The sequence below is a fragment of the Aethina tumida genome, chromosome 5 (assembly GCF_024364675.1).
Source record: "Aethina tumida isolate Nest 87 chromosome 5, icAetTumi1.1, whole genome shotgun sequence".
Lineage (NCBI taxonomy): Eukaryota > Metazoa > Arthropoda > Insecta > Coleoptera > Nitidulidae > Aethina > Aethina tumida.
This window is the reverse complement of record NC_065439.1, coordinates 24,039,638-24,054,285: the sequence shown is the minus strand read 5'-3', so window position 1 is coordinate 24,054,285 and position 14,648 is coordinate 24,039,638. Positions and strand designations below refer to the sequence as shown.

General features: G+C 31.0%; 3 protein-coding genes and 1 long non-coding RNA gene across 8 annotated transcripts; 3 read left to right on the top strand and 1 right to left on the bottom strand.

The window, feature by feature from the left end:
• The first annotated feature begins 2,771 nt into the window (after nucleotides 1–2,771).
• On the top strand, nucleotides 2,772–5,798 carry LOC109597637 (annexin B9). Of its 2 annotated transcripts, none has more exons than XM_020013379.2 (6): nucleotides 2,772–2,973; nucleotides 3,694–3,864; nucleotides 4,366–4,570; nucleotides 4,630–4,709; nucleotides 4,766–5,194; nucleotides 5,680–5,798. In XM_020013379.2, the coding sequence occupies exons 1-6, from the start codon at nucleotides 2,962–2,964 to the stop codon at nucleotides 5,728–5,730; spliced, it is 948 nt and encodes a 315-aa protein (XP_019868938.1). In that variant the 5' UTR covers nucleotides 2,772–2,961; the 3' UTR covers nucleotides 5,731–5,798. The 2 variants fall into 2 exon arrangements, with proteins under 2 accessions (XP_019868938.1, XP_049823666.1); XM_049967709.1 differs by lacking the exon at nucleotides 5,680–5,798 and adding an exon at nucleotides 5,404–5,523 and having other exon boundaries at nucleotides 2,774–2,973.
• A 346-nt stretch (nucleotides 5,799–6,144) lies between these two features.
• Nucleotides 6,145–7,127, top strand: LOC109595614 (venom allergen 3-like). The gene has a single exon (XM_020011019.2). The coding sequence runs from the start codon at nucleotides 6,264–6,266 to the stop codon at nucleotides 7,125–7,127; it is 864 nt and encodes a 287-aa protein (XP_019866578.1). The 5' UTR covers nucleotides 6,145–6,263.
• A 1,830-nt stretch (nucleotides 7,128–8,957) lies between these two features.
• Nucleotides 8,958–9,508, bottom strand: LOC126265605 (uncharacterized). Its single transcript, XR_007548110.1, has 2 exons — nucleotides 9,361–9,508; nucleotides 8,958–9,305 (listed from the first exon to the last, which is right to left on the bottom strand). It is a non-coding gene; the product is annotated as an uncharacterized LOC126265605 (long non-coding RNA).
• On the top strand, nucleotides 9,276–12,764 carry LOC109595617 (annexin B11). 4 transcript variants are annotated; one of them, XM_049967601.1, is made up of 7 exons: nucleotides 9,276–9,368; nucleotides 9,518–9,588; nucleotides 10,833–11,312; nucleotides 11,387–11,768; nucleotides 11,826–12,064; nucleotides 12,119–12,388; nucleotides 12,447–12,764. In XM_049967601.1, the coding sequence occupies exons 2-7, from the start codon at nucleotides 9,568–9,570 to the stop codon at nucleotides 12,501–12,503; spliced, it is 1,449 nt and encodes a 482-aa protein (XP_049823558.1). In that variant the 5' UTR covers nucleotides 9,276–9,368; nucleotides 9,518–9,567; the 3' UTR covers nucleotides 12,504–12,764. The 4 variants fall into 4 exon arrangements, with proteins under 4 accessions (XP_049823558.1, XP_049823559.1, XP_019866581.1 ...); XM_020011022.2 differs by having other exon boundaries at nucleotides 9,283–9,368; nucleotides 9,515–9,588; XM_049967602.1 differs by lacking the exon at nucleotides 10,833–11,312.
• The last annotated feature ends 1,884 nt before the right edge of the window (nucleotides 12,765–14,648 follow it).

Genomic DNA, 14,648 nt, shown 5'->3' with positions numbered 1-14,648 from the left:
TCAATAAAATTATTTTATTAAACAGAATTTAATTTCAATTTATAATCAGATCTAATCAAAAGTTCATCTAATATTAACATGAATTCAATTTTATTTTTCGGTCGGAAATTGCATTCAAATAATTAATTAAATTAAGCTCACATCATGCCTGACTGACTGCCAGTCTAGAATTTTTATTTTTAGAAATATCTATTTGCTGGATTCACTTAATTATAGCTATAACTTGCAGACTGCATTTAGCAATAATGAGGTACACGCCACTGATGATGAAAAAGTGTTTGTAATGTTCATTATTTTAATGTTTTATTTGGTATGTTTAGTGTTTATAGCATACAAAGAAAGGAGGTTTTAGTTCTATGGTTTATATCCACAAGTACACTACGTGTTTTTCTGAAGTGGATAATATGAATTTCTTAGATTAAAAATATTTATAATATGTGATATTTTGACTAGTAATATTATCAGCATTTTAAGTTTGTTTGTTTTCTAATAGACATAAAAATAAACATTTTATTTCTAGTAATTATTTAGTTTCGTAAAACATTTTATTTGATTCATTTTTAGTTTATCTTTTGTTTAGTAACATAAAATGTGTCAAAGAAGACTTTCTTCTGAAGATATTGTCGATATAAATACAATTTTGGATCATGACAATCTGAATGAACAAGTAGCCCAAAATATATAAAGTAGATAGTATACGACATGGTGGTAGTCGAAAATGAGTTATGACCAGAAGACCACACCGTTTTCTGATTATTTCTACTAGAAGAAATCGCAAGTTATCTACATCCAGGATTCGTGCAGGCGTTGAAATCACTGCAAGTCTTTCTACTCTACACGTGGTGACGAATATCATAAATAAAACATGGCACCAATTGTTCCTTTTGGAGGTGGCTTTGTAACAATGTGGAGTAGACTTCCTTTAGAGACACGTATGGAGTTGGTCATATTAAACGAAGAAACGTCAACATGAAATGGTTGTTCAAGAATTTGGCCCAGATTTAGTTTATGTAAACGACACTGCCGAACCTTTATGAGACTTACAAATTTGACGTTGCTAAATCATAACATTAATCGGATGCAATGGCCCCTTCGTTCACCACACTGTAATACAATGGAACATGACTGCCTTAAAAGAGAAATTTATACTAGAAACCACGCTTCAAAATTTGGAGGGCTTTGATAATGCTCTTAGAAAAGAAGGGCAATCAATCAATTTATTCGTTATACCGCCCAATACCATTACAGATTCTCCTCCAAAAGCTCTTCTCTCAGCCACAGTTATATTCAAATATGGTTTTCTTCGGCGTCTGTAGACTCTTTGTCGTGCGTCATCATGGTCCAGACAATGCTCTAGTTTACGGTTTGAGTAGATAAATGTGTCTTTGTGGCCATAAAGTGAAGATTTTCTAACTGTCGAGTTGCTCTTGTTCGCTCTTGAAGTGACATCTGAACCAAATGTCGATCTTCTCGAGGAGTAGTCTTTGACAAGCAGTATATGGTGTCATATGACTGATACCAATTTGTCTTCACCGACTCCACAATCAGTGAATAACCGGCTGACGGCAAGTTCGCGACGTACCTCTGATATCAAGTGGCCTTTGCACTTCTGCAACTTCATCTCGATGTCATAGCACGGTGAAGACAACTGTTAAACTTTTAGGTTTTCTACAGATATAAAAAAATAAAGAAGCTTTTTATAACTTATTTTATTGTGACTAGTTTAATAATGGCTTAAATGTTCTGTTGTTGATGCAATTTTGTTTAATATATGCAAGAGATTACATTGTTTATTAAAATGTACTCAGATAATATATTTGTTACAATATAATGCCATTGGCATTCTGATTTTTGAAACAATTCAAATTATCCACTTCATATAATTCGCAGAGTATACGTAAATTACATGTATGCAACCCAAATTACATTGACTTGTTTCCCAAAAATGGGTCTCCACCATTTGAACATATTAAATATTTTATATTCAAATGTCCCAAGGATGGGATAATATATATTTTTTTCATTTTCGTCAACTCGAACCTGAATTAGTATACATTAGATATTTTATTTATAAGCAATAATGGAATAATTTAATACAGTTTTAAGAAAAATTAATTATTTACTTTTGTAATTATATTTGCATCTAAATCGTTTGTAATAAAACATGTTTTTATTTATGTTTATCTTTATTTATTCTAACTAATTTAAACATGTGTAAATAAAACAATAATTTTAAGTGTTTATTTCCCACAATAATAAAGAATATATTACTGATAACTTTACTGATAATATAAAGTGCATTATTTCTAACAAAAATCTAAGTTAGTAATCAGATTTTAATTCAAATATTTCAAAATTTAATTTGAAATTTGTAAAAGGAATAGATTTTAATATTCATTCATATATTATATAATCTGTTAAAAATTAATAATAATAAAAATATTTCGTCAGTCTTTTAACACGATAAATTAAATCCTGTAGGTTTGTTTAAAATAAAGCATAACAAAATAAGTTTTAAATTTAACCACATTGAATAATTAGATAACAAAATATTTTAATATAAACTTATAGATATTAATAATTATTTTGTAATGTCAAACAATGCGGGAACAAAAGCAAAATTTCAAATTTAATTTCTCCGCCAACGAGCCTGAATCATAAACCGGCTTATCCGGCCTCGATTCCGCACTAATGAAAGAGATTCATTCTGTCACATCCGGACCCGACAACGAAAAGCTCTTTCGACGTTTACGTTAAAAAAAAAACCATTTTCGTTTGGCAGCGCAGAGTCCGTGCGGGAGTCACCTGAAAATCATATCGCGCTCCCATTCGCTAAAAATATATTTATCGCATCAACGCGCAGCCGTGACCATTTCAATTTTACAAACTTTTAGTTGAGTGCCGCCGGTTAGTTGAAGAAAACCACGTCACTGGTACGTTAACCCGAATACACTTGCCACAATGGGAAAAACGGTGAGTATTCCATTATATTTTATGCAGTTGCGTTGATATTGTTAATTTAAAACTCCCACATGACGGAGATTAATGTTGTATAAATAGATTCGGAGATCAAGTTTATGACATCGTTATAAATTATAATTAAATGCACCTTAGTCTTCGTCCTTCGTTCCACTAAATCAATTTTTATGCATAAAACATGACACTCTGTAGATTAGTTTTGGTTTTTACAACTTTTAGAAGGTGCATGATGATAATGGGCAATTTTAGTAAAGACTTTTTCATTTGTCCTAGTTTTATATACATTTTTTATTCCTGTAATGTCATAAGTCAATAACAATTACGTACAGACCATTAATTTTTATGTGTACGTTAATTGGATAAGTGGATTCGTCCATTGTATATTTAATACTTTTAGTACATTATATACAATACAAATAAGTCACATGATATACGTTTTTATAGGTACAATAAATGCACCAATATAACAAGATAAATTATCATCTAATTGTACAGTAAAAATAATTATTATCCTGCACTTTCCTCAAGTAAATATGATTAATACGTGATGTATTTCTTTTGTATATTGCCGCAAAAAAAATTAAAACAAACCATTTACTTCGATAAGATGTGAATAATAAATATATCAACACTGACTAACACAAGTTATCACAAACGCTAATTAACATCACGTCTATTTTTGGAACGGATCATAAAAGAGAAATGTATTTCCAGCCAACTGTAGAACCTTACGTTGATTTCAACGATGAGGAAGACGCAAAAGCATTGAAGCAGGCCTTCAAGGGCTTTGGATCTGATGAGGAGGCCATCATCGACATCATCACCAGGAGAAGTAACGATCAAAGACTTAAAATTGCACAACGATTCAAAACAATGTATGGAAAGGTAAAAAAATGACCTTTAGAATTTAATTCATGGAGCACTGATTTATGTGGTCGCCAAACCTTGACCATAAACGTCGTTCATTGTCACAATTTAGATGTGTTGAAGATTTGTCGGGATTTAATATGTGGGAAACGTTTTGCTTGCTTGATTTATAGGCAGGAAATATTCAAGTGTGAAAATTGCTTGTTAAATATTAATATTATTGGCTATATCAGATTAATAAAGAAAAATAATTATAGTATTTAACAACAAAACTAAGTAATTATGAACAAAAAGTCTAAACTTCTGTAGTAACTACGTGAGCTAAATATATTTGTTTACTTTGTATGAATGTGACATTTTCTGGTCCATAAATCAGGACTGGGATAAGGGTGGAGAGTTTGTCCTTGATTCATAAAAACAGTAGGGACGCCTTTTAGTCTAGACATGTTTTGAGGCTGGGTGTATAAAATCGATAAGCTGCACCCGAAAAAATACAAACAAAACAACCATTTATTACAGGATCTCATAAAAGAACTCAAAAGCGAATTGAGAGGCAACTTCGAGGATGTCATTATCGCCCTCATGACTGAACCAATTGAATATCAAGCCAAGCAACTCCACCGTGCCATCAGCGGCTTAGGCACTGATGAAAGCACAATCGTTGAAATTTTGGGCATCCACAACAACGAAGATGTCATTAAAATTGCCCAGACTTATGAAGGATGTATGTTTATTATCCTACTATTCATTTAATATATATTAACCCATTTTTGTTGTTGGCAGTGTATCAAACTTCCTTGGAGAAAGACATCAAGGGCGACACTTCCGGAACCGTCAAAAGGATTTTAGTTTCCCTATCAACAGTAAGTTACTTCAATGAATCCCTGCAAGAACAACCCCTAACAAGTCAATTTTAAAGGGTCACAGAGACGAATCCGAAGATGTTGACCAAGAAAGCGCCTTCAAAGACGCCCAGGCCCTCTTGAGAGCCGGAGAGTTGTTCCACGGCACGGACGAATCCACTTTCAACCAGATCATGTGCCAAAGAAATCGCAGCCAGCTGAGACTCATCTTCGACGAGTACGAGAAACTCACCGGCCACCCGTTCGAAAAGGCCATCGAAAACGAATTCTCCGGTACTTCCAAAGACACACTGCTGGCTTTGGTGGCCATCATTAGGGACAGGACCGACTACTTGGCCACCAGGTTGTTCAAGAGCATGGACGGGTTGGGGACCGACGATAAGACTTTGATTAGGATCGTGGTTTCGAGGTCTGAGATCGATCTGGGCGATATTAAGGTGCGCTTCGCCGAGAAGTATGAAAAGACTTTGGTGGAGATGATTGAGGTAAGGACGTATTATGAACATTGGGGGTTGAATTCATTTTTTGCTTCCGCTAATGTAATTCCATTAATTACTTTAATGGTATTACGCACATGCTTATGTTGATGACATTTCCATTTGGAGTAATTTGTTTTATCTAAATTTTTTGCTTGTGTAGTTTTTGGTCAATTAAATGTGATGATAGTTTTAATTTGAATTTGTTTTTTTCTCAGGGCGATACGAGTGGAGATTACAAAAAATGTCTGTTGGGTGTGGTACAATAGAAATTATTTGGGCTACTTTGAAATGTAATTTTACTATATTTATATGTAATAAATACTTTACTTTTGTAACGAGTGTTTAAATTATAATCAGTTACTGTCAATGTTAAAAATGCTTGCTTTTAAATCATTCGTTCAAGACCAATAATTAGTAATTATCATCATTGTCATTACTGGGGTAAAGGTTCCTACCAGAAAAAATGATTAACAATATTAATTTTTTTTCAGAGTGATATTTCAGGAGACTCCAAAAAATGTTTGTTAGGGCTTGTGCAATAGTTGATAATTAATATTTATAATTATATTTACCAAATACAGTATTTTAATAAAACTTATACATAATATAAGTTGTTTTATTTCATAAATTAGCCAACATTTAATTATAATTAAATAGTCATGCTGGTATGTTTAATTGTTTTGAATAAATTGAATCACTGATTTAAATGTTTAACGCGACTGAAAACTTTCCAATTTTCTAGGTTCTAAAAATAAAAGCACTTTCGATAGGTTTCATTGTTGTTTGCGTCAGTCAGAGGCGTATCACTGGGAGATAATAGGCCTGCTTTTATACAAATAGTTTTCATAACTCAATTTTTTAATTTTAATTAGATAAAATAGTTGTCAGTTTTAATAACATGTGCAGTTTATAAAAGTAAAATATTGATACTTTCCTAAGTAAATTAACACTTAGCATAAACGTTGTTAAGGTATTCCTGAGAAAAACATCTGTGTAACGAAATCTTATCTGATTATCGGAAGAGTACACAATTTCCTTTTCCATTGATTTGACTTATTCTCATCTAATCAACAAAATGGGTAACATAACAACAGCATTGTGCTCAGTGCTTTTGGTGCTAGCTGCGTCAGCCGCTGAAACCGACTACTGTGCACTATCATGCAACGGAGAAGAGAACTTGATGTGCAGAAGACAGAACTGCTCCCCCGTACCCGGATGCAAGGAACAACCGATGACCGACGAGCTGCGCCAACGAGTTGTGGACATTCACAACAAGCTCAGAAACAGAATGGCAATAGGCGAAGAAGTCAACTACAAGAACACAATCTCGAACATGAAGCAAATAAGTTACGACCCCGAACTGGAAAAACTGGCCCAGTGTCACGCCAACGAGTGCATATTCAGCGGTCAGGAAGTCCACGATCGTTGCATCCGCACCGGTAAATTTGAATACGTCGGCCAAAACATCAACATAGTGTCGGACGTCGATTTCTACGACGAATGGTTGCGACCTAACTACACCGAGACCATGATTTTGAGTTGGTACAACGAAATCGTCCTTATGGACCGGAGCAACTACGCCAGTTTCACGGATAAACTGAAACATGATGTCGATAAGGATGAACAAGTGGGACATTTCGCACAGGTGGTTTGGGGAGATACTCATAAGATCGGTTGTGCCAGAGCCAGCGGAGTGACGGGCGACGCCAGTCACAAGCACGGTTTGATTTTCATTTGCAATTACGCACCCGGATTAATGCACGGTGAGTCGGTGTTTGAGGCCGGAACGCCGTGTTCGAAGTGTCCGAAGGACTTCCGGTGTAGCACCGAGTATAGAGGTCTGTGTGAAGATGTGAAAAATGAATCTAGCAAGGTGTCTTGTGGTTTTATAAGTATGATTGTATTTATTTTTGGTATTTTCTGGTTGTGTCACCGATAGCAATAAATTTTTTTTATGTAATAACAAATTTGTATCATTTTATCTTGCTAACAGTAAGGACACTGATAATTGAACAGCAGAATAAATAGATGATGTCACGAATTTCCTGATAATCACTACATTCAAAATATTACTAAAATTCTTCGAAATGTGTCTTAAGAATATTAAATTATAGATGGCACTACCTTAATTTGGACAAATAGATAAATAATTAAAAAACCATTACTTCCAATAAGCTAAAAGGGTTTCACTTTCTAATCATTTATAATAAATTCACAAATTATGGACAGTAGTCTAGTATTGAGATATTTCTCATATAAAATACTCATTTTTTTATATATTGAATTTAAAATTTTTATTATCCCCATTTTTAAATATGAAAATTGAAGATACTATATTAGCATTTTTTTTTTGAAAATCTACCTACACCACTGGATTAAGCACCTCCTGAAATGGGTATATACGAAATTTCATAAAAAAAAAGAATTGGAAATATGCATAATTTTTATTTCTATCTTTGTAATAATTCTTTTCTTCTTTTCATAAGGTAAAACAATTTTTTGGAACGATATAAACTATAATACGAAGTGGTTTGATAAATGCTCATAATATTGATAAGTCTTATTAAAAATATTTGTGTGTAGTAAATATATTTAATATATAAAAAAACAAAATGTGTGAAAATATAATATTAGCAGATAAAGTAACCTTGATATAAACATCATAATATTTTAAATATTAATAATAAGTATAATTTAATAAAATAAATACATTCCCTTAATGAATTTAATCTTCGATTTTGGAAAGTAATATACAGTGTGGCCCAATTAAATGCAGGACTCCCCTATATAATGCATATTTATTTCATTTTATTTTTTTAAATTTCACGTCTCTTGGTTCAAAACTAAAGCCTACAGGGTAATATGATAATGCGAATTGAAAAAATCGTAGTGGCAATTTTTTTTAGAAAATCTAATTACACCACTAGATTAAGCACACTGGATATATACCCATTCTCAAAAAAATATACATATTCATAATTCTGTGTAAAAATTAAAAATCTTTTTTTATTAATTTATTATTAATCAAGTAGTTTGTCAAATGTTAAAAATGGCTGAAATTATTTTATATTTTTCAAGAATATTGGAATATTATAGTGTCAATACTGTACTAATTATAATATATATACTCATACTAATAAGTGTAATATTAATTCTATAATATTCCAATGTTCTTGAAAAATTTAATAATAATTTGTGCTATTTTGGATAGTTTATTCAACAGACTATTTGATTAAAAAACTAAATTCATAAAAAGAGTATTATTAATAAATATAATTTAATAAAATAAAATACGTTCTATTAATAAATTTAATCTCCACAAAGATTTTGGAAAGTAATATACAGTGTGATCCATACATAATTTGTATTTTTTGACCGATTTTAACGAATTTTTGATACTAGCATTTTTATTAGAAAATCTAACCATACCACTGGATTAAGCACCTTCTGAAATGGATATATAACAAATTCCATAAAAAATATGCATAGAATTATGATTATGCATAATTTTTATGAAATTTAGTATATACTCATTTCAGGGGGTGCTTAACGCAGTGGTGTAGGCAGATTTTATAAAAAAATGCTACTATAATTTCTTAAATCTTCATACCTAAAAATTATCTTTAAGGTTTTGATTTTGAATCAGTAATCGTGACATTTTGTCTATAAGTACACATTTATATGTTTTACAATTGAAAAAAAATGTTAAAATGGGACAAAAAATATAAATTATAAAGGTTTTTAAATGGAATACACTGTATAAAAAATATTATTAGCAAGTATAATTTAATAAAATAAAATGTACGAATAAATTTATCTCCAGATTTTGGAAAGTAGTATATAATATTGTTTAATTATCCCATAATACCTGTAATCACATATCTATAGGATTATAGTGTATAAATTTAATCGTATTTACACAATTATATCAATAATAAGAAATGATCGGATACATGTAAAAATAAAAATATACAATTTGAGAGCACCACATCGGCACCAATCTACGACTATGCGGCCAGAGATCACGTGTTCCCAGTAACCTTGTTTTCCATTCCACTTCATATTCCACTCTGCCAGTGTGACGTTACTGTTAGTTAGGCGGAGTTAGTCATAGTTCCTGCAAGAATACGAGATAAACGTATATATTACTCATCCAAAATACGCAAACGAACAGATAAAGGTAAGATACACTATGCCCGACCGGTCATTTTCTAAGATGTTTTGTTGACAACACGTCACCAACTTATAAATAACCTTCTATTTGACACCCGGCTTATTGACAATAATATTGTGGTATTTGTGGTTTAATTAAACAATTTTCTGCAGCAGATATTCCCGATTTTTTCTGAAGAAACTGAGAAGATTCAACGAGTGCTAAAATGAGCTACAACTATCAACAGGTAAGTCAACTGTGCCCTTGTGCCAATTTTAATTTTTATTAATACTAACAAGCCGTACAGACAAGTACATTTCAATTGATTAGTAAATCATGTGATTGTAAAAATTGAATTGTGGTGTTTTTAAGGATATTGTAAAGTAAATTATTATTAGTGGTTATCAGTGAGTGCTCTAGAATGCAGTTTAGCACTGTTTAAAATTCCCGTTTTTATATCTTGGAATGTTTCTGGAAATATTCCGTAATGTTTGAGTTATATTCACAATAATTGGCAAATAAATATTCCATATGGGTTAATATTTATTACTTCACTATTGTTGTATCTGTGAATTATAAATATATTAAAATTTTGGGTGATAAAAATCATTAAATTGATCATTCTGTACGTGCTTTATGTAAGATACACAATAAAATACTGGGAAAACCTATAATGAACTATATCAATAGTTTATCACGAAAACAACTTAAGTGTCTCCAGATATCATATTGATTATCAATCAATACACACAAAATTACACCTTTAAAAGTTCCAATTAGTTTCGCAAAGAAGCAGACAAAATTATTTAAAATGTTTTTTATAGTTTCGACAATTTTATGTTAAATTAGCTTAATCTTGTCGACCGGATATCCTGAAGGATAGGAAAAACCTAGTCACAATTATACTACGTGTCACCATTCCCATTGCATGGTTGCAAATTATTGCAATTGATAAAATCTCATGATAAATATATTTTTAATTTGTATGTGATGGCACTCCTTTCAGGAAATCAATATTCGATAAAAAAAACTGAAACACGCTAACAACAATCGATACCAATAATGTTATGTTGTATTACGTAGGAAGTTTAATCTCTTTATTAATTATTTTCACAGTATATGGCTGTACAATTTTAATTAAAGTTGTTTATACAACGTTCAAATATTTAGGAAATAAACAAGTATATTAAAAAAATTATCATTTATGTTCAGTAGTGACAGTTTCAAGTGTAGCAGTTTATAAGAATATAATTTGAACTACTTGAATTGGATGTCAGTATCTATAATATAATGTTCAATATCTTTTTTTTAATGTTGTGTCTTGTATTTAATTTTATCGTCAACTAAATTTCAAGCCAACCTGGCGGAAAAAATGTACTAAATTTTCAAAAGTTGCTATAATAATGACTGCTACTGTACCTACAACACATATTAACAATTGAATTTTTTTTAAATAAATATAAACCTAGTACATCAACTAACTTTTGATAGGGCTCTGCGCCGTACCCTCAGCAAAATTCTCCCTACCCCCCGCAACAAGGGGGAGCACCTTACCCCACGGTAACACCATACAATGTAGGTTTCTCCTCTAACGCACCCATAAGCATGCCCCAACCAATGCCCATGCCCGTTTATTCCCCACCAAATCCCGGTTATCCCCCGGCTCCCGGTGGATACCCACCCAGTGCTGGAGGCCCGGGATATCCGCCCAGCGCCCCTGGGGGTTATCCCCCGAGTTCAGGAGGTTACCCTCCAAGTTCGGGAGGTTACCCGCCATCAGGTTGTCCGGGGTACCCTCCACAGACTCCCCAGGGGAGCGGCCCTTACCCCAACGCGCCAGGTGCTCCTTCGAGTGGGGGGTATGGAGGGGGACCCCATGGACAGGGTGGATGCTACTCGAGTCAGCAACCCTTTAGCTATACCGCTCCTCCAGTACACGGCTCCCCCCATCATACAGCTCCAAAGCCAAAGGTAATCTATTATAGATTACTCTAGATAACATATTTTTAGACAAACAAATTATTAATATATTATTAATTTCACAGAGGACACCAACTGTAGTCCCGGCCCATCCATTCGATGCCAGGGCAGATGCTGAAGTGTTGCGTAAAGCCATGAAAGGTTTTGGTACAGATGAGAAAGCCATCATTAATGTCCTATCCAGGAGAACCAACCAACAACGTTTAGAAATCGCCGTCCAGTTTAAGACACTTTATGGAAAAGACTTGATAAAAGATTTGAAGAGTGAACTGAGCGGCAACTTTGAGAATCTCGTTGTTGCATTGATGACACCGTTACCCCAGTTCTATGCCAAGGAACTTCACGATGCCATTGATGGAGTTGGAACTGACGAAGATGTTCTCATTGAAACGTTGTGCACCATGTCCAATGAAGAGATTAGGACTATCCGTGCCGCTTACCATTCAAGTATATAATTCTTTACAATTATATTAAAATGTAAATTATTCAATTATTAAATTTTAGTGTACCACAGATCGCTTGAGAGTGACTTAAAGGGAGACACAGCTGGAACCTTCAAGAGATTGATGGTGTCACTTTGTAATGCTGGAAGAGACGAAAGCTATGCGGTAAACCCTCAACAGGCAACAGCTGATGCTCAAGCATTGCTAAGAGCTGGAGAACTTCGCCTTGGCACAGATGAATCTACTTTCAACATGATCCTTTGCCAGAGGAACTATGCTCAACTCCAGTGCATTTTCCAAGTAAGAAATTCGAGTAACTAATTATTTTTATATTTTCAATGTAATTTGTTTTAGGAATACCAAAGACTGACCGGTCATGACATCGAAAAGGCTATTAAGAGTGAATTCTCGGGTGACGCCGAAGAAGGATTGTTGGCTGTTGTGCGTTCCGTTAAAAATCAAGCAGCCTTCTTTGCTAAGAGATTGAACGCTAGCATGAAGGGCTTGGGAACAAACGACAGACAACTTATTAGACTTGTAGTCTCTAGGTGTGAGGTGGATATGGTAGAAATTAAGCGGGAGTACCAAGCCAAATATGGAGAATCTCTTGCTGATGCTATTAAGGTAAGTTTATTGATTTGCTCTTATAATTATTATAATTTCTTATCTATTTTTTTTTCAGGGTGATTGTTCTGGAGATTATAAAAAGTGTCTTTTAGCTTTAATTGGTGAAAGCTAAGTTTGGTTCAAATTATTATACACTGTTTTTTGATGTTATATTGTAGAGTTACTTCAAAACTTCTTATACAAAAGTATTGGTGTTATTATAAACATTTTTGCCGTTATCAATTTATTTTTTATATACCACTTCAAATATAAATATTAATTTTGTTGTTTTAAATATTTAATTTTTAATGTTATTTTATAAAGTCAAAGAATTAATAATATTATACTAAAGTATTGTATTTTAATAAACATGTACTATTTCCATACTTATACACCATGATACACTGAATATACACGTTTATACACTGCTTATACACGTTGTTGTAAAATTTTAAAATATTTATTAAAATGTTTTATGGTGCCGAAGAATTAATATTATTTTAAAGTATTGTATTTTAATAAACATTTTCTATTTCTATATTTATACAGTTGTATTTAAAATTTTTAAATATTTATTAAAGTGTTTGTAGTAAATTAGATTTTTAATTGATCATCATTTAAGAATAATGTTATATACTAATTTATATTTTTTTATTAAAATTAATCCCTTAATTCACATGCAAGAATCAATAATTATACACAATTATTTATCAAGAAGATTCCAGTTCAGACAAAATATATATTAACATAATTATTTACGATTATATAAAATAATTCAAATTAGAAAAAAAAATTATTTTTCATTCCTGAAAATATTAATATACACAATGAATATGAATGAACAAATACAAAACAAAAATTAAATAATTATGAAAATTAATTATATTAAAAATGTTGCACTTTTAATTATAATATTAAATATTTATAATTCTGTGGACAATTAACTTGTGAAAACAAACCGACCTTTAAAATTCATAGTCATCCAAATCACATTAACCGCAAAAGCACTCATTCAAATTTATTTTAAAATATCTGATTTTATATTAACAAATGTTACATGTAGTAATCATATATATATGACTGAGTCATAATTCGTATTTATTTATTTATTTTTATAAATATTATAAATAAAATTATGATAATGACAATTAAAAAATCTATAGACATCCATTATAAATATTAACATTAAAATAACAAATATTAACGTTAAAATAAGCTTTCCAACCTTAATTTGTTGATAAACAAACACAAATTTTAAACTAATTATTTTCTTTATAAAAAATATAAACAAATTTTTCGAAATTTAGTTTTTCAAAATATTATATTTTTATTAATTAAATTTTTTTCACTTGCTGGAATGCTTATAAAACATAATACATAAAATAAGCTTTTCAAAGTCGTTTTATTATTCAATAAAAAATAATATTTAAAACAAGCTATTTATTATACTTCTATAAACAAAAAATTTTTAATTATAAAAATTTCATATGAAAATTATTGTGAAATAAATTATATTGTGAAAGCAAAATCGGAAGAAATTTTGGTCCTCTCGAACAATTTAGTTTCGAAGCAAATTTTCCGTATGAGTAGTAAATACTAATGAGCCATACAGTATATATATTATTTATAAAATAAATAAATTAGAAACGATTTTGTTTGGGGGTTTGGGGATGTTTTTAAAGAATAAATATGTTGATAAATTGTTTCTATTGTAAAGTTCTAAAGACAGCATTTTTTATAATTTTTTAATAAAATTATTACATTATTAGAAATTTTTTTCTCAAAATATATTTTTTATAATTCTTTTTTCATCTGCATTAAATAGTTGGAATAACATTTAAAAAATATTTATATTCGACTAATTTTTTACTAATCAAATGTGTTAGAAGATAGTCTTTATAGCTAAAGTAATATTAATATTTATTTATGTTTAATTTATTATTTATAGTATAGTATAAAAAAATTTAATATAATTTTTTATGTTTGTATATGCTACTGATCAATTAAAACAGTTTTCTTTTTAAGGAATGTTGAGAAACTCGTAGTGGCATCTACCACATGCTTTGAGATAATAGCATTCTCAGTCTGTGGTCGATAGATGTCGCAATATAATACAAAACAAATTTATCTCGTAAGAAAAAAATTTAAAATTTAAAGAGACAATATTGTAAATCTTGTATATAAAGATTATTAATATCACACATTTAACGATTTTTAATATATTATATTTTTCTTGAATGAAACATCTACTGGAATTCACTCTGTAGTAAATTGACTT

Excerpts from the sequence above, each read along its gene's own strand:
- LOC109595614 (XM_020011019.2), top strand. The coding sequence starts at position 6,264 with ATGGGTAACATAACAACAGCATTGTGCTCAGTGCTTTTGGTGCTAGCT.
- LOC109597637 (XM_020013379.2), top strand. Across the intron at positions 4,571-4,629 it reads TGCCCAGACTTATGAAGGAT|TGTATCAAACTTCCTTGGAG; the intron begins GTATGTTTATTA and ends TGTTGTTGGCAG. Across the intron at positions 5,195-5,679 it reads CTTTGGTGGAGATGATTGAG|AGTGATATTTCAGGAGACTC; the intron begins GTAAGGACGTAT and ends ATTTTTTTTCAG.
- LOC109595617 (XM_049967601.1), top strand. The coding sequence starts at position 9,568 with ATGAGCTACAACTATCAACAG. Across the intron at positions 12,065-12,118 it reads AACTCCAGTGCATTTTCCAA|GAATACCAAAGACTGACCGG; the intron begins GTAAGAAATTCG and ends AATTTGTTTTAG. Across the intron at positions 12,389-12,446 it reads CTCTTGCTGATGCTATTAAG|GGTGATTGTTCTGGAGATTA; the intron begins GTAAGTTTATTG and ends TTTTTTTTTCAG.